Source organism: Gymnogyps californianus, chromosome 5, assembly GCF_018139145.2.
Source record: "Gymnogyps californianus isolate 813 chromosome 5, ASM1813914v2, whole genome shotgun sequence".
NCBI classification, from domain to species: domain Eukaryota; kingdom Metazoa; phylum Chordata; class Aves; order Accipitriformes; family Cathartidae; genus Gymnogyps; species Gymnogyps californianus.
In genome coordinates this window covers 56,020,276-56,045,332 of record NC_059475.1, presented here as the reverse complement: position 1 = coordinate 56,045,332, position 25,057 = coordinate 56,020,276, and the positions used below count along the sequence as shown (strand labels likewise).

The following is a 25,057-nucleotide window of genomic DNA, read 5'->3' as shown; positions in this document are numbered from 1 at the left end:
AAAATTCTTCCACTGACCACAGTATCACTTTTGTCTTGTGAAATGTGCTTCAGTCATATTTCAGCTGTCTTTGATCATATCAAATAACCAAGTCATTTTGCTGGATGGCTCCCTAGGAGACCTTTTTTCTTCAACTGCCCCTTAAAAGGGTTCTACAATCATCAAACTGAAAAGGGAAAACAAGAGAATGGAACCCATACAATTACTATTTACATATGGAAGGAATAAGAAAAAAAAAATAGCATTGGAAGCTGAAAGACTACACTCAGCATCCAGCTGCAAATATCAAACGGGAACTGAAGCCAGGCTGTGCAGCATTTAATGAGAGTTAAGTATCACACTAGTCTACCATTCTCAAATCAGTTTGGGCAGTCTGAATATGGTGCCAAGGAAGAACTACTTTTCTTTTAAGAAGATGAAATAACTAAAAGTATTTAGTCCTCTGACAAGCCCTTTCCCAACTCGGCCAGGGAACCCTGCATAGCTGATAAAATCTTGTAGTGTAACACTTCTTAAACAAGAATTTTTCAGTACTTTGAAGGCTGTTGAAGCAACTGCAAGGGCGACAAATAGTAGGTTTGGTTAGTTGGCTTGTTCTCTTTTCTCAGCAGTTCTTTTCTCTACAAAAATTCAGAAATATGATTCAGAAAAAAAGAACAGAGAGACCAGAAGAACGCAAATATGGACTTGAATTCCAGGAAATATATGATTGCAGGGTGCGGATGAGAGAGAAGAAAGTAAGTTTGTAGAGTTATGGCATAGGGTTTGGCTTTAGGTACTCTGTTCCTCCAAGTCCTCCGCTTCCTGCAACAAATGAAGCCAATACATTTCCATATTATCATATGAAAAACCATCAGGACACAAGAATGTATTACTTGATGACTTTATGCCTGTGTATTTCCTAAAGATAACATCGAATCTATGAATGTTCTTTTAAAAGTTTTAATACAAAATTCTTCCAGATAAAACTGAAACTGATTTACTTCTATTTGTAAAAATTGCTTTACTGAAGACATTCCAAAACACAATTGTACATACACATATAAATCAGTAGTCACATGCAGCATGTTTTTAAAAATAGCCCTCCACTCCACCACACAGCGATTTGCAGGAGGAACAAAGTTTAATTCAAATATACTACTTGCAATCTTGAAAAAGGTTAGTTCCCTGTAAAAAACTGAGTCACTGCAGTACAATTTTTCTTTCTTTCCTGTAGAAAAATTTCACTTGCAAATTTTATATCTGAGTTGGAATTGCAACACTTGTTCAGCATACTGCAATACATCTTCAGGTCACAGAAAAACAACAAAACAGCAGACATCACTTTTATTCTTAAATGATTTAGTTCTCCATGTAAAGTCATTATACAAAACCTTACCCCATGGAAAATTTTCCTCAGGAGGTTTTTTGTTTTGTTTTAATTTAATACTTTATTAGCAGCAAACACAAGAAAGTCCCTTGAAGTGTAACAAGGAACTTAAATGTATTTACATTTTAAATGTGTTTAAGTGCTAGAAGTGGTCTGAAGAGATTGTACAGAAATAAGCTTAAAATATAAAGGAAGACTAAGTAGAAAACTGTGTTCCAAGCAGACACAGGAGTAAACAGGAACACTCCCATACTTTACATCTTGGACATTAATTTTGTCTATTATTATGTGGCACGTGTTCAAGGTGCTTCTCAGTGAATTTGTCACTTGCAAATTGTCAAGGAAAACCATTATTCAGGAAGAACCACAAAGATATATTTGTTTTATATCTAATTTATTTTAACCTTCCTACCCATAATATTTAAGTATCTTTATACTTAAAAATCACCTCCTACCATACCTCTTCTAATTTAAATAGCTTTTGAATATCCTCAAACAATTTTGGGGCAGGCCATAAAAAGACAGATCACTTCATATCGTGTTTGAATATACTTAATGCAAAATATAGAAGTGAGTTTGTCAATATTTCTGACAACTGAGAGCAGTATTTCTCTGCTCTAAAACCTGAATCTCCCTGTTAATTTCTAGATAGAGCATAGCAGCACATGCTTTTAACTTCTAAAACCAGATCACGTAACTCTCATACTAGAACATTTAACTTGCAACATTCCTGAGACAGGTAAGGGAAGGCTAAGAATGGCACAGAAAGGGACAGATCTTTTGGTGACTAGTCACAGAGACAGATACACTGTTTTAAGACTAATACCCACTTACTCCTGGAGTCTGTTACAGATGCTAGTCAATACCAAATCCTTCACAAGAAGGAACAGATGAATAACAGACAATAACTATTGTACAGTACAGGTTTTGCTGAAAATGTTTGTATTAGGGTATAAAATTAAGAGGTAGAAATCTACCTATAATGTGGGCATTGATGTGGAGTAGAAAGACAAGTAACAAGTGGCGCCATAAACAAGCTCAAAAAAACCATACAAATTGCTTTCTCCTAAAGCTTGATGACAAGGCTAATAATTCTCTACATATAGAAATGAGCCTAAGTGTAGATTTAATCCAACATTAAGTAATAAATCTTGCTTGAATAAAGAAAAACAAAGATGTCTGAGACAATAACCCAGATACTGATCTATGCAAAACCATGCAATGTAAATAAACATAGAGCTAAGTACCTATTAATTGAGAAATACTATTAAACCTCCATTTTGGAATGCCTTCTAACCAATCCATCAGTATGACTGTTTTCATATCCGAGATGTTGACATAGTTCTTTATTTTTACTGCAAGAGTACCCCAGTTAAGGCCTTACCATGCTAGATGCTATCCAGCAATACAGACATGCACAATTCCTACTCCTAGCAGTACTGACTATTAAAAAAGTACATTAAAAAAAATACAGTACTTTCATTTTCATGTCTACTTTAGTATTTCTCTCTATACTGTCCCAATTAATAAACCCCAAAATGGTTAAAAAAAAAAATCTCAACAGAAAATAAAAAAGGCTGGTGTAAAAAAAAATCCTATTCTAAAAAAATTCTGTATTTCTATAACCCAATCTTCATCAACCCCACAATTTAAAAAAAAAAAAAAAAAACCAAACTGCCAGTGGTAGAGGTTTTATCTCTATTGGTAGCTTTGAACCTAGGATTATTTACAAATTCTCATGAAACTTATTTTTCCAGCGTTTATGCCATTTTCACTGAAGTTCCCTATACTAGCTGCCTATGCCATACAAACTGATTAAAAATAAGCATATTAGCCCTATTAATATTATGCAGTACACCCCTGCAGAAGCGTTGGTGGATACATACAGTTTATGCCAGAATTTGGTATTCTGCTTTAACAGTATCATCACTTTTTAGCCTGTATATTTTACTATCATACACGAAGGCAGCTAATACTGAAAATGGAGCTGTAACAGTGTGAGAAAAGCTTTTCATTTAAATAGAAATCATCTCTTCTGATCGCATTTTTCCTGGTGGAGAGACATTGACTACTAATATAATACTTCAACATCATCCATATTACCTTAAAAAGGATACCTCTTAAAATTCCAGCTTTCAGGAAAGCATATGGGTTCCAGTTATCACAGGAAAAAAGAAGAAACTGATAACATGCTAATTAAATAAAAAACAATTTAAGAATTCCACAAAATTTTGTGCATCTTATTTTGGAAGTACAACACAGCTTGTTTCTTGAGGGCTTTCTGAAATTCTTTTCCTAAATAGAAGAGTTTAACACTCTTGCTTGATAGCTTCAGAAACACTGATGGCTGACATGATCGAAAGAGATGGCCTTTCTGAACTCTTCTGAAGTGGCCACTCTTATGCTCAGAACAACCAGGGGGAGCAGAAAGAAGCAGCAAGAATTTCCAGATGCCCATCCTTTCTCAGTGCCATTCTTTCTTCCTCCTCCACCAAGCCTGGGGGCTCCCCAGCCTCAGCAGTAGCAGATTTCATTACTGGCAGAGTCCCTGTAGCCACTGAGCACCCTGGTGTACTCAAACTGCTGCACAGCTGATCAGGATCTTTTGGGGCTGACTAATCTTTTGGAGTGGATTAGACAAACTGCATAGTCAAATGCAGTTAATGCTGATTAGCTGAACAGCAAGAGGCTGCATGGCTCTTCTTGCCACTGTCCAAATACTCATGAGATGTTGTCTGAACAGCTGAAGAGTAACCCCTGTCTGGCCATATATATCCCCTTTTAGAAACCAATAAAATAGCATTTCAAGAACTTTTAAAATGTTCCTCTATGACTAAACTTCATTTTTGACAATTAAGAGGTATCAAGAAATTATCCATTTTACTGGACAGTAAACTTCAGGATATTTTTTTAGTCACAGGACTAATCCCGTAACAGAGAAACAAGTCTGTGGTAACACAAAACTAGTCAGATTTGGAAACACAGTTTTAAGTATTTCTATAATAATCAGCTATTTTCAATTTATCAAAAGCATCAAGATCAAAAGATTATGAAACAGTTGCCCTTTCCTTCAACACAGATTTATGAATCATGTAATAAGTGGTAAAGTTTTTAATTCCAGATTTGGAGAGAACAGAATGAGTAAGAACATGTATCACTTTTCACCTGAAATCATTTGATATACTCCCCTCACTTGGTATTCATTAAATTGGGTAGTATGAAAAGGTGAAATTAGAACCATTTCACCTGTAACTATTGAATTGGCAAGAGGAGGTTTAAATTTAAGCTTACGTCCATCACTCAATTTAAACACTGGATGCTGAAAATCTATATAGCCTCCCAAACACCTTTACTTAGTCTGAAAAAACTTAGCATTTACAAAAAGCTGATGCTACCACTTGGATTGCAATTCCTCGAGTTCTTTTTTATCTCTATGAGAATTTTAATCTACAATCCCAGGAAAAAAGAAGTATAAAATATAATATAAAATTAAAGTATATTCTGCTCACGTGTATCAAATCACAATCAGAAAACAGTCAGCTGTATTAAATATTTTATTATAAGGTCTTAAATAAAATCTAAAATGGTAAAACTATGAATAAACGTCAGCATCATATCAAATAAAATTATTTCCTTGAAAGAAAGTATAATCTAATTAACACTTTTTCAGCCACTGACAGACTAGAAAATTCATAATAAATTGAAGCCAATAATTCAAAAGGCATTCAAGTAAGAGAAATAATCACTGATTTTAATGATCAGAATTCTATAACGTGAACAGCTGAAAATGAACAGAGCAGTGTCACCTTCTGGAATAACATTAGCTTAATTACTTGTACTTTGTACCATACTGTTTGAGTAAATATACTAGGGTAAATCCATAACTTACCAATAATATTACGGTCTTTGAAATGTTACATTTTCCAATCCTGCCATACTCCTTCGTCAAACCATTTTTAAACAAGCAGATTTGTTTTGGGGTAGACTCCAGTGCTACTGCTTTATTATTTTTGGACTACATGACCATGGACAACATCTGGTCTTTTACTTAAAAGTCTGAATCAAAAATTCTTTAGGAAAAATATCTTTGTAATTACTTGAATTCAGTTCACATCTACATGAAGGAGTTAGGTTAGATCCAGAAAACAGTTTGACTGGATACTCACCATAAGCTTACCCTATACAGATCTACTGAAGATTTCTGATCTTGGACTTACAATAATCCTACTTTATCTGCCCATGACTTTTTTCAGACAATACTGAAACTATGCCAAATTATCTGAAATGTAGCTTCAGCATTTTCTATCCTTATAGCTGATCCTTTCCTCGACTTTAAATACATTCGCTTTTGGAAGCTGCTGCTGCTAGCCCCTGGCTTTAACACACTGTGATGAAGTCCTGAGCAGTCAGCATAGTCTGACAGTGAATTGGACAAGACAGGAGGACAAAAATGAGAATGGAGGAGAAAATGAATGATGGCAAAAGAAGAGGGTGCAACCACCAATTTTTATCACCTAGCATTTCTACCAGCTTTAGGCAGCATGTAATTGGAGAGTATACCTTTCTTACACAAAGTTGAAATATTTCAATTTTATTAATCTAAAAAGAAATTATGAAAGATCAAAAGCACTTGAACTGCTAAAGGTAAACAGTTGTATTGGGTATATATGGCCATGTGGCAGGGTTTTGGTAAGCTGGGGTTGGCTACAGGGATGGCCTCTGTGGGAAGAGGCCAGGTGCTGTCCTGTGCCCGACACAGCCCTTTGCAGCTGGCTCCAAAACAAACCCACTGTAGGCCAAAGTTGAGCCCAACTTGTTTGTGGCACTTCTGTGAAAACATTTAAGAACGGGCAAAAAACACTGGACAGGCAGGCAGGGGGTGGCAGTGCGGGGAGGAGAGTGAAAAATAGCAGAGGGAACACCAAGGTCAGAGGAGGAGGTGGTGCTCCACAGCACCAGAGTAGATATTCCCTGTAGCTCATGAAGGACCCAGGATGGAGCAGATATCCCCTGCAACTTGTGGAAGAGCCCACACTGGAGCAGATGGATACTTCCTGAAGGAACTGGACCACATTTTTTTCCCTGAAGGACTGCAGCCCAAAAGAGAGAGCCCACACTGAAGCAGGGGAAAAATGTGAGGAGGAAGGAGCAGCAGAGAGAAAATGCTATGTACTGACCATAACACACTTCCCCTCCATGCCCCCTGCACCACTCAGGGAGTGGGGTAGAGGAGTCTAGAGTGAAGAAGTTAAGTCGAGCATGGGAGGAGGGGAAGGAAAGGTGTTGTTTTAATGTTTGTCTTTGTCACTACCCAAATTTATTTTAATTGGCAATAAATTAAATTTATTTTCCCCAAGTTAAGTCCGTTTTGCCCGCAACAGTAAATGGTAAACAATCTCCCCATCTTTGTATTGACCCATGAGTTTTCTCATCCTATTTTCTCCTTCTGTCCCACTGAGGAGGGGAGTGAGTGGCTGGGTGGGAGTTTGGCCCTTAGCCAGGGTTAACCTACCAAACCAGTACATGTGACTGTGAGAACAATCTTTTGACTTACTAGAAGAAGTAGGTTTCTTTTTTTCTGGACTTCCTGTATCTTCCATTTCTGCTTCAGTGCTCTCATTGGCTGCAGCTGCTGCCTTTCTTTTTTTCTTAAAAAAAAAAAAAAAAAAAAAAAAGGCAACTGACCTCAAGAGCAGAAAAGACCACACAAAGTAAAAAATATCTTATCCTCACAAGGTGTTCCCCAATTTTAAGCATTATTTCTTCACATATTATAAAACATCTCCAGTTGTAGAGAAAATTTAGTCATACATTAATGCAAGAATACTAGTACTAGGCAATAGACAATTTAAAAGTTCAGTTCCCCTATCTGCAGATCACATTAGGAGTTGAAATTTTAATGTATGAAAACACAAGTTTTTATGATCAAAACCTCGTTTTTTATTTACATTGAATAACTGTTACAAAAAGGAGCAATCTGAAATATCTTAAAGAACACAGAAAAACATTTTACCCAAAGTTGATGTTAATTGCTTTTTTTAAAAGCAATTACACCTCATTAAATTCAAGTTTATCTGGATCCTTGCTTCTTAAGGCTTTCTTTGCACAGCTTAAAAGTAGCTAACACCCACTGACAGTACATTATTATTTTTTTCTAATAGCAACTATGGGTTCTGTTCCAAAGAGAGGTACTTGAGAAACGTGAACTCTATTCAAGGTACATTATCTTAAAACCTCTAAATGGATAGAACTGTTATTATCTGTGTATTCAATTAATCTTACTATTGCAAAGTATTCTTAAGGTGGTTATGGAAAGATTATTTTTTTAAAGCCATGTGATTTTTACAACGGATGAGTTGACCTGTATCCGTATCAGACACAGATGATAACTTTGCTGAATACTAGAAGAGTTTATCTTTTCCTTTTTTAATTTTTTTTTAATTGTGTGAGACTAGAGCTTTACTAATACAGCCTTAAAAGTGGCTACAACTTCACATAGCTCATGAGAGAAGGGGAGAGTGCATTACATCTTTCCTTTCCAAAGTGTTGCTTCATGATTACCATCTAAACCCTGCTGGGCTGAACAGATTGGTTCGATAATTACATACAATAACTGCAGTGGGCAGGTAACCCTCAGCTGGCACAGGGCAGCTCCCCTGTGAGAACTTCCATATGCAAACTGCACTGATGGAGTGCATTAGGTACATCTTTCCTGCCGGTGCACAGGCCTGATTACCACCAGCCAAGACTCCAAGGTTAGCATGTCAGCAGATTTGTGATGCATTAGGCAGGAATAAACACAGACACTTTTGTTCATTCTGACCAAAATTAAGGAGGACTATTTCAGCGCTGTACTGCTTTTATATGAGAGATAATGCATTCCTCCCAATTGTACTAGAAAACATTTTAAACGCTCATCAGAAAAACAGATATCCAATACATGCTACACAAAAGCAAAATACATTTATCTTGTTTCCAAGCTTATTTAATAAAAAGTGGTTTCTTAATCTTGATGCAGGTGAATTACATAGCAGTAGAAATCACGCAGCATTCATCTGACAAAAGCAACACCTGCGCATCTGAAGCTGAACATTAGAAGGAAACACAAATCACTAAGATCCATATTTTTCCAGTTTAGTTTACCCCCAATATTTCCCAGCAACTCTTCAGGACTAAACAAAAGTAAGATGTGGTCCTTGCCCTAAATAATTTAGTCAGGAGCTCCAGATACTTCCTTCAACACATGGTACTGTTAGCTTCTTGTTTTGCTAGAACTATTATAAAAATATCACACACACAAACCAACATGCATTTACTATATAGAAAAAAAAACCAAACAAAAAACCCAACCTCCAGCAGAACTGTGGACTGTCTTTCATTTAGTTATACATCTGGGGAAACTTGAGTCATCATACAGCAAATAAAATGTTAACTTTTAATATAGCAGACATCTGTGAGTTTTAGCCAGATACCAATACTGGAGAATGACTGAGATTCCAGAACAACCATGCTTATATGCAATATATAATGCACATCATGGCTCAATTAGCTATACGAGCTGAAAGCACAGGAGAATCCTACATTCTAAGAATTTATTTACACAGAAGCTAGAAATATTGTCTCCTAGCTATGAAATAGCGTAACTTCAGAACACCAAATAACACTGTTTTAAGAAAGTGTTATGGTAGATTGCCCCAAAGGAATTGAAAAGTAGGTGTCTTAAGACTTGTTGTGATTAAAAGATCAGTACAGCCAAAATGCCATAAATACTCTATATTAGAGGTCACCATCTTCTCAAGGGTGGATGCCAGACTGCATTTTTCTTTTCCAAATTAGACATTAAGGACACCAAAAGAAATTCAGCATGTGCTAGAAGATACTGGCTTTCAGAGGCAAGATGCTACTGATTAGTGGTAAATTATCTTTATGGAAAGCAGCTTCTAACACGGTTTGGAATTTGGAGCTTATCTTTAAAACAGTCATCAAGTTGAGCTTCCTGTCACAGCCGAAAATACATGTAATTTTAATTAGCATTCTATGTTCTTCCTTTCTTCCTCTGTGTGTCTAGGTGTCCAGCTATTCTCAACTAGCACAAATCATTTTCCTGTTCTCCTAGCCTCTCATTAATGTCTGATACCCCCTGGAAGAAAAATCTAGTAGCATGAGTTCCCAAACATATATTCTGGGAAGGAAGACATCCTTCTGAAGACCCTCTTTCCATTCGTTCTTGAAGAAAAGTGCAAAATATGCCCTTGGAAGGAGGACTGACACAATCTATTCTTCTACTCTAGCCTACACCACAGCTGTTACAAGGCCTAGAAAATCCAACATAGAAGGAAGAGTCATCTGTCCTGGTATTTGGTCAAAAGCAAGGAGGCTATGTCAACCTGATTTCAAGCAATGTTATTCTGTCTGGACACTCTAACAGTAGCTGGCATGAAGTAGCTAGCATGAAGTCCACTGCAATATGAAGTGAACAGCTGAAAACACTTATTCAAACGGGCCAGTAACACTCATTGTTTCATGCAAGTGCTTGAACATATTTGTGACAACTGAGCAAGCTGACCATGCATATGGTTCCTCAAAGTAAAAAAAAAAAACCCAAAACCAACAACAACAACAAAAACACCAAAAACCCCCACTAAAACCCAATGTAAAAGCTAACTCCTAATTGATGCTAGTAGGTAAGAACCTACGGAAAAGTATTATTCCACCCTTTGGGAATGGTCTTGACTGATATTGGCTAAAGAAATAAGATTTTTGAAATTTTATTCCATTGGAAATGTGCACCAGCCATCTCTGCTGGACAAGGACATTAAAGGTCACAGATGTTGGCTCTGCAGCAGGCCAACTTATTCAGCAAAGAAACCAGCCAACCATTAAAAACGATTTTTTTTTCCCCCCAAAACACAGGTCTCAAGCCATGTCGATCCACAGGGGGAACAGAAGAATTTATGCTAATGAACTCTCCTTTTGGACAGATCTTTACACTCAGTTCAGCAGAAAATATTAGTATAAAAGCCATGGCTGTATGATTTTAGCCAAAGTACTATTTACTGGGCAAAAAGAAGAAAAGCTGGACATATACCCTCAGAAGACTTTAAAATCCTACAGCTTTTTTTCTTTTGTGCTTTTTGCCCATCTTTAACACATTGCTGATCATGTCAGTAAGCAGGCAGAATTCTTGTACTATTATCCTGTATTATAATTCTCAGTTCCCTGGTTCATGCTAAAGGAACCAATAAACTGCCCACCTGTTAACACATGCAAATAAACAAGTAATAAATGCAGTTTGAAGTACAGGATAATAATAATAATGGGCCTGTTGTGATAGGACAAGGGGTAATGGTTTTAAACTAAAGGAGGGTAGATTCAGACTAGATACAAGGAAGAAATTTTTTATCATGAGGGTGGTGAAACACTGGAACAGGTTGCCCAGAGAGGCAGTAGATGCCCCATCCCTGGCAACATTCAGGGTCAGGTTGGATGTGGCTCTGAGCAACCTGATCTAGTTGAAGATGTTCCTGCTTATTGCAGGGGGGGTTGGATTAGATGACCTTTAAAGGTCCCTTCCAACCCAAACCATTCTGTGATTCTATGATTCTATGATTTATTGTTCCATTATTTGACCATTTTTTATTGTTATTATAAACCATTTCAACGTACGATTTCCCTAAAGCTTAAAAAGTTCTTATACTCTACTCAAATGGGAGTCCAAATCTAGAGTTTAAGGCTTCTTAAATAAAAGGAATAAAATACCCCTAGCCTACCACTATAGTTAACACTCATAAATAACATATTAGATCACAGTGAATTCAATATGTGAATTCCAGAATCAAATACTTGGCATAAAGATGTATACTTAAAACTGAGCTTTGAACTAGTCACAGAAAGGAAACTAATATGAAACAAAAACTAGACTTATTTTACCTTACATGTATTTTGACCCATCTGGAGTTTTACCAATTTAAGAAAAATAAGTAAATTAACTGAATGTTCATCTGTTCAAATGTCATTACAACTATATACACATGTTCTGTTATCCAAGATATTATCTATTATGAAAGCACACCTATAAACATCATTCTGTATTAAGTTTTAATAACAATTAGTGAAGTTTAATTAGAGAAATAATGCATAAGAGTAGGACTTAATCAAACAAACATTTCACTATTTGCTTATTTCCTACTGGATGCAGTTATGACACCTACTTCCAATACCCCTTTAACTTTTATTTAGCTCAAAAAAATGCATTAAAAGCTGACATAAATTTTTAGAGTAAAAACCTTTTGCACGGGATTTGTTTGCAAGTCTCCGTTCTCTGACAAGCCAAAGTCAAGTACTCCATCATCTTTTTGCCCAATGGCCTTAAGACCTTGCAGAAGTATTTCTCGGAAATGCTGATAAACAGGTTTCTCTTCATAGCTCAGTAGCTTCACCTTTTCCATATATTTGGCTATTTCATCTAAAGAAATGGTACCTCCAATTAATTTCTATTTGAAAACATTTTAATCATTCACTTTTACCACAAGAGTCAGAAATCATGCATGCACTACTTATGCTATTTTTTGAAATGGTTATTTATAAACTCATAATTATGACTTTACTACAACACGTTTTAGAAAAAAAATTATACCAAGGTTCATTACCCAGTGATGACAGCATCACTGTTTTTTACACGTTCATTGCAATGAAGAAAACAGTCAGTCATAAAAAATGTAATAGGCCAATCTTCACCAATGAATGTTTGTTTACATGATATTTCTTATGTCTATATTTAAAAATTTTGAAAAGGAAACTTGATGTTATCTCAGAACTTCATCAGTTCAAGACTGAAACACATATTAAAAATACATGAAACATTTGACCACTGAAAAACCAGACAAGTCACACTTGACAGAGAAAACTCTCTTCTGATCACCAGTAGTAGCTGTAAATAACTAAATATTTAAGATGCCAAGAAAGTTTACTTCTAATAGTCAGGTTTAAAAAAAAAAAAAAAAAATCTACTCAGCAAATGGCCAATACCAAAAAGAAACGATCTAGACTTCAAGTTTGCATTACAAGTTTTGAATCTCTAAAATTCAGTTGTGAAAAATCAACTTACACATTTCATGTTTGCAAATACTTAATACTGTCTTTAGTCAGAAGCAACACAGTGTCTGCAGTTCATATAACTGCAGCCAAAAGGAAGAGTCTAAACTTCTCCTAATCGACAATCATCTAATTCATGCCACTTTGTTGTTGCTGATAGAAGAAAGAAGAAAAATAGGTACAAACTTAAGTAAACAAGGAGGACTTATAGAAGCAACAGATTAGAGTACAATGCCTGCAACACACCTCTCAGGAAAAAAGCTGCTGACAGTCTGACAACTCTACACCTTTGGCAGCAACTGAATTGATCTTTTTTTATTTGAGTACAGAGTAGCACAGCCTTCCCTTGTACACACTCAACGTACCCCATGTAAATACGAATTTCAGAGCTTCTACCTATTGTCTAAAGTTGTCTACAATTTGGTGATGGCACCCAAACAGACTGATGGGTTGTTTTTTTTTTTTTTTTTTTAAGAAAAAGGACATTAAAACAGATTAGAGAATGCTTACCACATGGTACAAACCAAAGTATTTTAATTTAAAATAGTTGTTCTTACCTGGTTTATTTTTCCCAGGAAAACATTTGTCCATCAAAACTGAAATATTATCTCTACATCTGAAAAACAAAATTATTCAAAACTATTGTTTCTTTCAAAGTTTGAATCTTGCCCTGTTCTGATAGACTTCCTAAGCACCTAGCTTGGGCCACTGTCAGAGACAGGAAACACTACTAGATAAACTTTTGGTATGACTTAGCACAGCCATTTTCACGAGTGCAGTACATTTGAGAACCTGACGAATACCAGACAGGCTATCTGAAATATGGTAAGTTTTTGTTCAACAGGTTTTGATTCCTATAAAAGCAAGCAAGTAGAAGACTGAAGGAAAAGAACTGGTCCATTTTAAACCCTCACATACCAATGCTCTCGCCTCTTCCTGCTAGAGGACTCTTTCTCTAGCTGATATTATTCAGAGCAGATCCCTTGCCAAAATAATAACTGAGGGGAAAGAGGGGGGAGCTTTGCTAACATTGATGGAGACCGAAGTGTTACAAGTAGATATAAAGAAGCGAGATAACAAATACTTGTTAATGAGACAGAAACTGCTGTGCTGGGACAGCTTTCTTCATATTAAATATCTGACAATATGCTTCAGTTCTCTTTCTGTAAAGCAGGACTAATGGTTACCTGCATGCTGATAAAGAGTGCTTTTTGGCTTAAGCATGGCAGTATTCTAAAACAATAGTACTGTGGTGGATAAACAACCATCTCACATATGCAAAAGAAGACAGAGTAGAACAGTACAAGTAAAGTTTAATTACAAACCAAGGATACATGAGACACAATGAAGGGAAACTGCAGGGTATATAAAACAATAGCCTACTCACCAAAAGGAAGCACACTGAAAGTACAAAGCATTTCTACATTAAGACATTTTCATTCCTATTTTCAATTTCAAAAGAGAAAGAAAACAAGTAGTTTCTCACCTGATTTTTGAGTCTCTGACAAAATTTGGATCTTTCAAATTATCCTCCCATGGTAGATGGCCACTAAGCCAATGAATCATACAGTAACCCAAGATCTCCAGATCACCACGTCTCGATGGTGCTAAATATATACGCACATATAAAAACAGAACCATAAGAGCAGCTAATAAAAGCACACGTAGTTTAACAACAGTTAAAATTTGTAAATATGTTAAGACAATAGAAAGCCAATGCTAACAATGTAACACTACTGTATCTGTTACTTATTTCTTTATTTTAGCGTGAAAGCAGGGAAGGAAAAAATATTGTTTTTACATCTGGAAGGATAACTTCATTTTCAAGTCCTTTATTAATCTCTTTATTCAAGGATATGACATACTGCAGTTATCCCAATTTGGGAAGCTTTTTAAGTATATCAGTTGTGGAAAAAATAGAGCAAGTTAGTGAAATGATTGACTTTCTGTTCAAAACAGTTTTTACTTCCCTTCTTCTATAAAAAAGTAATAGTGCTAAAACCCCAGCTCCTGAAAAAAAAATTCCACGATGCTGAAATATTTTATGTGGCCTGAAAACTGAACAAAGAACAATAATAGATCAGATTCCTAAGCCTTGCCAAAAAAACCAAAAACCACCTACATGTACACTGACCACAGACTACACTAGAAGTATAAATGGGCAAATCAAGTCATCTTGCTCATGCTCAGTTTTAAGCATAGGTGCAACAGTTCATCCTGAAGTAAATCATAATTTTCAACAACTGGTATTTTTGCAGGACACACTTTTATGCTAATAAAACAAAATTTAAGAACGAAGAAAATAAAACTGGTGTTGACTATAAATCCTCAATGTTTAATCAGACATAGACCTGTCCTTTTCATGTTCAACCTTTTCTCACTTCTTGCCTTTTGATATTCAGTGACTATACGCATAATTATGAAATATCATCTCATAATTAAATGAAGTTTCATTTAAAAATCTTCTAAATATTAAGCCATAAACAAGAATATTGTGCATCTTTGCCAAATATGAAGTAACAACGTTCACATTGATAACAGAAACTATTTATCTCCTGAAAACAGGGCCTGTTTTTCTATCAAGATCTCGTAAGCACTATTCCATTTCTACTTAGTTAATAAAAAGCAATACACTAAACATCTAAACAGTCTTTATAAGTTGAGGAAATCCATCTAAGAAAGTTACATTAAAAATACAGTAAATTAATACCAAAGTAAAAGTTAGTAAATGGAAAAAAAGAAAAATGCCAGCATAGTCCACAGAGAGGAAAAAATAATTTTATAGATTCAGAAACCTGGTTGTTTGCAAAACTCAATGCAGCAAATAAAGTCTTTTGTGTTTATAAAAAGGATGCACAAATGCCTATTGCCAAGAACAAAGTTTTACATCCTTACCCACACCCTTGTGTGCATCAATGCTGGTATATTCAATAGTTCCATCATGACACCTTTTAGGATCTTCTTTATATACTTTGTGAACACCTTCAGGACAGTATCGGTAGGCAAGTCCATAATCCACCAAGTACACCTAGCAATTTCCACAAAGAATTCTAAGATTAAAGAACTATAAATACAAAGAAATACACAAATAATAAATGTAACTTTTTAAGAACTTCTGAGAATGGTTGGGAGTATTAAAAACAGTGAGTTTTTCGACTTTAAATGATCCTTTCTCAGTCCTTTATTGAGATTACTACATATGATTTGAAAACATCATGTCAGACAGGTTTTGTTGTTTTCCATATAGCAGTCTGATCTGGAAGTAGTTTCTTGCTGATGCAGAGGACAAGTACAGTAAAATAGTCAGTTATTAGCAGTAAGATTAAATGTGGAAGGAAAAAAAAAGTACTGTTCATAGAGTTATAAATACACTTACTTGTCCTACCCTCTTTAAATTCAGCTGTCCCATTTGAACACTACTACATACTATTACTTCTCACTAACACCACAGCTACTTTAAGAGAACTGAGATTATTTTACTTATTTCATGAGCTAAAACATTTGGGCAAGAAGACATACATAAATCTGAAACTCTAATATGCGTTGTTTGAATAGTAAAGAGAGTTAAAAATGCAGAAAAATGAAAGACTTCCATAAATCAAGTGGAACAATCAACACTTTAAAGACCAATTTTTCTAAGTAACAGAACACTTACCTGATGAATTTCTTGAACAAAGGAATGAGGTAACAATGCAGACAGGCAAACGTAATTTACCAGTGTGCTATATAATTTTAAGCTTCCACCTGCAAATACCTACTTAGGAGTCATTTTTTTTTTAATCTTGAGAATTTCTCTAGAATATTATTTAGGGCAAATAGTCAATTTGATAACTGTCCAGCAAAATGCATAAAAAAAATCGTAGAATATTAACTAGATATAAATGTCAAGCAGAAATAATGTTACCATATACATTCTTAAAAATGAGCTTCTGCTAGATTTCACAGGTTCAAAGCACTTCCATGTGTTGTCAAATAGAAGGTTTAAAACATGAGGAATAAAATGCATCAGAAATACCTGATTAGGGTTCTTGTAACTCAGAAGAAGATTTGAGGCCTTGATGTCTCCATGCACATATTCGTGCTCATGGACGTATTCCAGAATATCAAGCTAACAAAACAAAATACAGTCATATAAATGCAGTACCCAGCTCCACCCAGCAGAGGACCTGTACTCAGCCCAAAAGTGTGATTTAACCGAAAGACTTACCCAGGGAAGCCAGATCGTAAAAAATATAATATATTTTTTAAACTTACTGTTCTCAGGCCTAATTGTAGTACAGTTTTATGGGAAAATCGCTTTGCATTCTCTTCATACATCTTCTGAAGATCTCTGCCGAATCGGTCCATTATCATAAAACGATAACTAAATTCAAGGAAAAAACAACAGCAAAGTTACTGAATTGTATTTAGCAAAGTATTTTATCTGTCTTAATTGTACAAATTATTGATTGAAAACATCTCTCAAAAGATAAACTGCAGGTACAAAGAACACAAATATGTGGGAAGTACTTGACTTTTTTTTAATGTTGTACACCAATTCTTAACTTTTTTTACATCAGCTAGTCAAAAGTGCATCCATCAAAAGAACTGTTCTTTATTCCTAGCTAGTTATGCAATACAATAACAAGTACCCACAGAGGAAAGTATCTGTATTGTAATTCACTATAGGTAAAACCAAGCATCAATTACTTACAGAAATACATTTTTTACTTTATAAATAAGTGACTTAACATGGTTACTTAAAAAAGTTAGTTTCTTGAAACCTATTACAACCTTTTTTTTTTTAACCTATCATTAAAAACAAAAATCTCGCACTTGCCAAAGGTGTTCTGATACTCATTTGCTATAGCCAAACTGATTCTATTACTGTAAGAGCTCATAGTAGCTATATTAAAGAATCTCACGCATTAAACACTGAATGGAAATAAAAGTTCATTTGGGAAAAAAATATAATTCTGTTATATTTACTTCTGCCTCTCAAAGTTAATGTTGTTTTTACATTAGATTAGTTTTTAAAGTTGAGGACTTACTGAAATGATATTTCTGACATACTAGGGCATACATACCAACTGCCCTGTGTAGTGGTCCACACAAAGAAGCCTGACCTACTAAAAGCTGCCAGAGAACTAGTAAAACTCCTTTGCAGCATAGGTGTATAGAGAAAGCCCATTAGGAAACAAGGACTGTTACATAAACTGGCATAACATTCAAGACCAAGTAACAAAAACCCTTCATGACATGCAACAATACTAAAAACTATCCCTAGACTTAAGACAAATTTAACATGAGAATATCAATTATTCTAGCTCACAGATTAAGTAAAAAAAAGTATTGCTAGGGAAAATAAAATAGATTTAGAGAGCACCAAGTCCTTTATATGTGTGAGTGAAAATACTCTTTAAGTGCGCACCACACCACAAGAAAAACATTAAAGGTAGTCATATTATTCAAAGACTTATACATTAGAAGTCGACTTTATTTTAATTCAAATATGAAAAGCTTCTAAACCACATATATATATAGCACCACTGTATTACAGCAATGTTCGAGATAAATGGAAACTAAATCACTAAGAATATAACAGACAAATACGAGTAACAAACAATACAAATAAATGTATCTATTCATCTATTCCTTAAACACATCCTGTTATGAACATAAAACTTCATAGCAGAAATGAACAACATGAAGATAGGTGGAAAATACATCTTACAAAGTGAATTAGGTTAAAAGGGATAGTGGTTGTGGATGAAATAAATCCCAGTATATGCCAACGAAAGATATAGTCACCTGTTTCCATTTTTTTCATGCAAGCCAGAACCCCAATATCTTGGTACGCCTAAATATTTCAGTTTATGGGACTTAGTCCACTTCTGAACTGAAAATACAAATAAAGATAAGTTAATGAATTCCCATCAGTAGAGACTTACATAAAAAGGGACTACTCACATCACTACAGTTTCTGCATACATGTGAGCTGCTTATTTCATGGAAACTTGTACGCAAAGTATACTGGAAAGTTAATGACACATCTGTTGTAGGGACGGAGATGCAACTGAAGTTTCAATTTAGACAATACCATGAACACAACTATAAAGAACATCTTACCAAAACCCCCTAATTTTACTATATGTCTGAATTAGATTTCAATCATTTAAAAATAATTTTGAAAATGACCTAAAAAAATTCTCTTAAAGTTCGACCTCACTCCTGTAGGGTCTATATCCTAAATGCTTGTAGTTCATTAAAAACATTTTAATAGACTGCTTACTTTCATCTGGCTTAGCAGCTCGCATGTAGAACTTTAACTCAGTAAAAAGAGGTCCATTCTGGCTGGGTTCCTTTAAGACAATTTAAAATTAGTTAAAAACTGCCGTGTTAGTGCCTAATAATTATTAAAAGCTCACAAAACGTAACATTCACCCTATAAAAGCACATTCTCCCTCAAATGCTCTACCCAGTGCTGATAAATTCAACAGAATATGTTCTTCTTATAAAAGAAGGTTGGCTCTAAAAAGTTATTTTTATAGTGAATTGCTTAACATTAAGGGTATCAAAGAATCCTTTCCCATAACAAGAGATTAAAGAATAACAAATTAACTGAAATGTGTAGAAATATTACCAATAATTGGCAGCAAAAGTTTAGCAGAGAACATTAAACAACATTCATTATCTCAGATTTTCCAGATTAAAGCTGGATTGCATCAGTTGCAATAGCCATTAGTGAGCCCAAAATAACATCTGAAATTATTTGATGGAAAAATCTTAACAAAAGTTAAATTCTTGCTGAACATAAGGTATTTTGTTCCCTTCATACATTAGTTGATCAAGGTAAAAATTACAGAGGATTTCACAATTTCTCTTAAACTGAATTATAAGAACTACACCTATTTTGACTTCAGAGTCTGCCTTGTAGTTAAGCTAACATAAGGTATTTCAGTTCCATTTTCGAGGGACAAATCTATGGTAACCATGTATAACAAGTGAAGTGCAAGAGAGAAATTGGTTTGAAAACACCAAAGCTTCGAAATACTGCAAGAACTGCAAATGGGCAAGTACCTCGACTCTACATTTCCAGAACTTAGTGCAGAAAAGAAAATAAGTGATTTAAACTCTTGCAACTTTTAAGTGCTTGATTTTGAGATAAGCTTAAGCAATTTATTTTAGTCTAGTTACTCATATATGTCCAAATTCATTCTATCTCAGTGAAAATACCTGTTTTGGAATATCCCATACTTAAAAAAATCTAACAAAAAAAGGTATGTGATTACTGGCAAAGAAACCCAGAAAGAATACAATCACATGATATTAGCAAAAGTTCCAAGATATATAACGTCAATCTTAAATGGTTTTAATTGTAACTTTTAAATGCAGATGTAGTGATCCAGAAAATTGCTAAAGGCCAGACTATACCACTCAGCTAATAGAGGTTTACTGCTGTCCAACATTAACGAAGCAATGTAAAGAGATCAAACACACTGATGAAGGTGGGCTTTAGTGTGCACCTGATGTATTGGCTCAGAGGCAGAGTAGGAAGACCTGTCAGAATGAGAGCAGATACCAGCTTAGGCACCACTCCTAGGCCTGGACACTCGATTACAAAGCTACCGTCTGTCTCCACCTCACTTTCTCCAGCAGCATCGCCCTGATAAGCAGCGGAGCCAAGACAACAGTTTTCCGGCCCCTCCTTGTGGGACCTACGTTCAGACTTAAGCCATGAACCTGAAAAAAACCCCACAACTAGACCAACCGATCAATGCACATAAACTTTGGTACATGTATATCTACTTTCAGTTAGTTTATTTATCCACTATGGACAACAAATTAGTGATACAGAGATTATATATACAGAGGAGAAGGGTTAAATAGCTGAATTCTTATACTGCAGTTATCTCGGACAAACGCTACTTGACCTATTCACTTGTTTCTGTGTAGCATAATCCACTAATACTCTAACTTAATTAGAACATAAATTATACATATTATTTTGATTCAATTTACATAGGTTTGAAGAATGTTATTTTCTTACTGAAATATAGTGAAAAACTGTAGGTGTTAAAAATTCTTAAAATATTTAGCTTTAAATAAATTATTCCACAAAAAAATATGTCTCAGTGCTGGGGGGGGGGAAGATGTATCTTTCTCTAGTCAGAGCAAATGCTGAAAATCTGGTATCTTTTCATACTTGAGGGGATGGATAAATGATTTAACCACAAAACAGATCTTCATGTTGACTGTGAGGCTGTTTCCTCATAATACCATTAATTCTACATACAGATAAATAAATACATACGCTGTGTTAAAAAGGCTCATGTAATGATGTCCAATATTTGCTATACTAGTCATCTTACAATACGCTAAAACCAGAAAGACTTCAAACACAAATTTCTACAACTTTATGCCCAGGGTCATTCTAAACACAATTTGCAAAACTGAAATTAAAGTCTAATTAGAAAATATATCATAATGAAAGAGATTATGGAGTACGTGTTAAAACCCAACAAATTTCTTCAAGTAGTATTTTAAGAATTCCGATCTTTTTTAGTCAGCAATTTAATGAAGTGTTATTAAACTCTGCATCCACTCCTGAACAATGACATCTGAAAGGTCCACATGTTAAAAAGCATTTCTTTTTTTAATAAAAACTGTGATTCATTTCATACTGCTCAGACATCAATACTATGAGGATATGTCAAAGACTAAGCCAATTTCCATCCCGCTTTAATAGCTTAATTTGAAGAACATTACTATAGAAGCACATATTTTGTTAAACACTAATAATTGTTCAAGGCTGTTAACCACTTTGCTTCAGCTGATGGATCAACTAGGAATCACCCAGGCATCAGCAAATAGGCCCTTATCCGTAGTTGTGTTATACTAGACTGTAGAGGCATAATATGTTATGGGTCATTTGTGAGGCCAGCACAAACACTGGGGCTACTCTTTATTGCCATAAAGACAAAATTATAAAAGACAAATTAAAAGTGAGTAGTCATCTGGGAGATTAGCAATGGGGGTACTTACAAATGGCTGCAACAAAGTGAATCTAGCGCAAAAGTAACCCAAAAGTTATGACAACTCTTCCTATATTCAAAGCCCAAAGTGGAGGAGAAGAGAAGCAGATGCACAGGTTTCAAGCTCAGGGAAAGAGGAGGATAGCAATTACGCACAGCATAAAATAATGCATATCTGCCGATTTTCCAAGTAAGTCAAAATGGATGCTTCCATGAAAGTTAAATGGCGCTCTGCTTCCTGATCCGTCCAAACTCAGCAGGAGACAGTAATTAGGAGCCAATGCCTCTCATAGGCAAGCCACTGCTGATACCTTGAATGCCTGTTATCTGCCTCTACAACAGGCCACAGCTCCTGCATAACGGACACCCCCTGCCCTCGATGGCACAGGTTGGACATACAAAAGCAGGCTGCCACCATGCATCAGCTGCAGGCTGGTGCTCCCGGTCTACGTGGAATTCCTGCCCACAAACACCTAAGGCAGCAGCAGTACGCTGATGTTAAAAGTGTGGTAGTTTGACATTTGCATTGTAAGCGGTGCTTTTTTCAGCAAGTGACAACATTTCAGAAAGAGGGTCATCACCAACAGTATCTTGGGGTGTCTGAACAGTATCAAAACCAGTACTCTAGAATCTTCCTGTAGTCAGCAGATATAAATATCAAGATTAAAGGAATATACTAACTAAAATACATTTTATTCTAAATTAACCTGATCTTTTCGTTTCAGGAACAAGTGTTAAAAGTATTAACATATTTGCATAAATGGCCATCTATTGCAGTAAAGCATTTCAGTATCACCATATAGTTTAATAAATAAAAGATTAAAACATTGCAGTTCTGAACTGTGCTGAAGAACTAATTTTTTTACATTGTGAAGTTCTTGTACAGTTTTCTGGTATTCACTTTTGTCACAGGACCAGAAGTACCACCAAGATAATGAATGGTCTGGATCTACTATGGCTATTCCCATATTCCCAGGTTTTTTACTAAGACTTTACCAGGGCATCATATATAATAGTAGGATCTATACAAAATAATCTAGCAAAATTTAAGAAAAAATACTTTATACCTTAGGAAGAGAATATTATAGCCAAAAAAAGTTAAATAAATCTTTTTTATTTTAAGATCAAAAACATAAGAAAATGTCAACTAATAAAAAGAATTCGCTGATTTGCTACAATGGGCTAAAAATGAGCTATCAACAATGCTTTTCTTCTCTCTAATCATTAGGTTAAAAACATTATGTGTCAATGCCATTTTAATTCAACAGAAATGAGAATACGTATGTGTTTTATGATAAAACATTTAAAGGACTTTATATCTGTGGGGACCTCAGGAATCAAAGTTTTGCTGTTTCTACTCCCAAGCCATCTGTCAGCTTACCAACATCCAGTGGTGAACAACAGTTCACACAGACTCACTGCTGAATCACAGAAATTCTCCAAAAGCTAGCCAGATTTCATTAATTTTGTGGTACTTGGGCTATTTACAGAAAGGAGCAAATGAAACAGAATCTGATCTATTTCATGAACTTTTTCAACTCTGCTGATGTTCCATTATCCACCCTCATACATAGAAGTCCCAATTCTCAGCAGCATTCCTCTATATCACCACACTTTTATTTTAAACAGCACTATGCAATTGTATTATTTTCAGTCAGAAGATGTTTTAAATTACACATGCTATTCTAGAACAAACATTTTCAAGTTGAGAAGTAAAGATTCAAATGCTCTCTTACCACTTTTGCAACATAAGGTGCATCACTGCCAACCGACTTCGAAGAATTAACATCAGCTGTTAAAAAGGAAGCATATATTAGTAGTAGGAGAGGAAACTGTCACAAAACATACACTTATTTGCTATGCAGCATGGACAAACAAACGATAAAGCAATTAAGTACTGATGTGAACATATATCAATACCTTAGACTGGTAAGAGAACTACTCTATATGGCAAGACTACTCTATATGGATATATATGGTCTTGCATTCTCCCTTCTGTTCGAGGAGAACAGGCAGTTTACCAAATAAAGGAGTTCTTTTTTATTATTCAATAACTTTTTCCTAGTCAATAGCATTTCTTTCGTTTTCTAGGACTGTGATGAACATACACAGTTGTGGACATAAAGATGAAAAAAAACATTCTCTCTACTATTTTGCCATGTCACATATCCAAAAGTGACTTTCTGTTGCTACTAAGCTGTTGATATTTGTGACAGAAGGAGATACAGGTATGAAGGACATCAAGTTAGGCAAGCACGAAGTACAGGAACGGTCAGGGGCAATGATGCAAATGTGCAAATGATGGGGAAGTAAACAGAGAGCAAGCTTTGGCTTGAACAATGCAGGAATTCTTAACATGAAGAACTACACAATTTGAGTGAGCTGAAACTCCAGTCTCAGTAAATTTAGTAGTTCATTGAGCAAGGCTGAGTAAGTAGTAGAGAGCTTCTCTGGCAAGAAGCCACCCACTGGTCCTGTTTTTCTTCTTAATCCACTTATGCTGCAGTCTGTTCACTTTGAAAGCAGGACAGAATTTTTTTTTTTTCCAACTCAGTATGAATTCAGTGCAACTTTTTCACCAAGAGGAGGAAGACCATAAGTGCATAGCAAAAGAAAACCTCATTATCATGATCACATTAACTTTCATTCCTTTAAAATTGTTTGGAAAATAACTAGGGGCAATCAAGTTTTTTTTAATTCCCTGAGGTATCCTCAAGACCTCTCTTATCTGTTCATCTCTTCAAGTAACAGAGATACTAAGTATGGAACACTATCCACTAAAAGAAGTTTTCCTTGAATTCAATAAACAGCATAGCAAAACAAGATCAGTGCTGATGCTTTAAACCGTAAAGTCCAAGATTTCAATTTCTTTTGAGCATCGGTTACATAAAAAAAGTATATGACTTATGTCAGTTCACAAGGCAATGAAAAAGACAAAAGCAGCACCAAAGTCAAAACCAGCCAAAATACTGGCTGATCAGGAGCCTCCATAGAATATGCTTAGACAGCTTCAGTTCAGAATTTGTGACATAAGGACACTCCTGCAAAAATCCCTTCTTTCAGCCAGACCAAAAATCAAATTTAAATAAATACTAAACTATCCTTTCACTGCTAAAAAGTAATAAAGATTTTGGTTTTAAAAAAAAAAAAAAAAAAAAGAATGAACTACCACTGGAATCTCATACAACCACAGTGCTTACAATGACCATTTGTCCACTCTTGTCATTTTTTCCCAACACCAGGAACCAAGCTAAGGTTCTAGTAAAAAAGATCACTTGAAGACACTCTGCATTTCTAATTTTGGGTCAATTTTTCATTGCTTTGAATAAGTAAACATCTCACTCTCCATTTTAAAGCATTGTCAAAGATAACTACACTTACCAAGGTATAGGCGTCCAAAGCCTCCTTGCCCTATAGGGACACCTAATTTCCATTCTTTTCTTGATGTATCTGCTAGAACCTCCCCCAGAGCAAACACTTCAGCAAGTTTCCTTTTTGCAGGGGCTCTTTTTCCAGCAGTCTTCTTATTATATGGCATTTTCCCTGGAGGGAGAGGAGGTAAGGGAAGGAAAAACAAAAA

At 35.3% G+C, this 25,057-nt stretch overlaps 1 protein-coding gene across 2 annotated transcripts in view; it reads right to left on the bottom strand.

The window, feature by feature from the left end:
* Positions 1 to 25,057, bottom strand: part of VRK1 (VRK serine/threonine kinase 1) — a 36,513-nt gene that overhangs the window by 4,865 nt on the left and 6,591 nt on the right. For both annotated transcript variants that reach the window (XM_050897518.1, XM_050897519.1), the window contains exons 2-12: positions 24,859 to 25,020; positions 23,214 to 23,269; positions 18,735 to 18,804; positions 18,254 to 18,341; positions 16,718 to 16,826; positions 16,479 to 16,571; positions 15,359 to 15,491; positions 13,950 to 14,070; positions 13,021 to 13,079; positions 11,656 to 11,834; positions 6,924 to 7,017 (exon numbers count right to left, since the gene is read on the bottom strand). In XM_050897518.1, coding sequence (XP_050753475.1) covers positions 6,924 to 7,017; positions 11,656 to 11,834; positions 13,021 to 13,079; positions 13,950 to 14,070; positions 15,359 to 15,491; positions 16,479 to 16,571; positions 16,718 to 16,826; positions 18,254 to 18,341; positions 18,735 to 18,804; positions 23,214 to 23,269; positions 24,859 to 25,015 — 1,159 coding nt within the window. In that variant the 5' untranslated portion in view covers positions 25,016 to 25,020. The remainder of the gene's footprint in view (positions 1 to 6,923; positions 7,018 to 11,655; positions 11,835 to 13,020; positions 13,080 to 13,949; positions 14,071 to 15,358; positions 15,492 to 16,478; positions 16,572 to 16,717; positions 16,827 to 18,253; positions 18,342 to 18,734; positions 18,805 to 23,213; positions 23,270 to 24,858; positions 25,021 to 25,057) is intronic.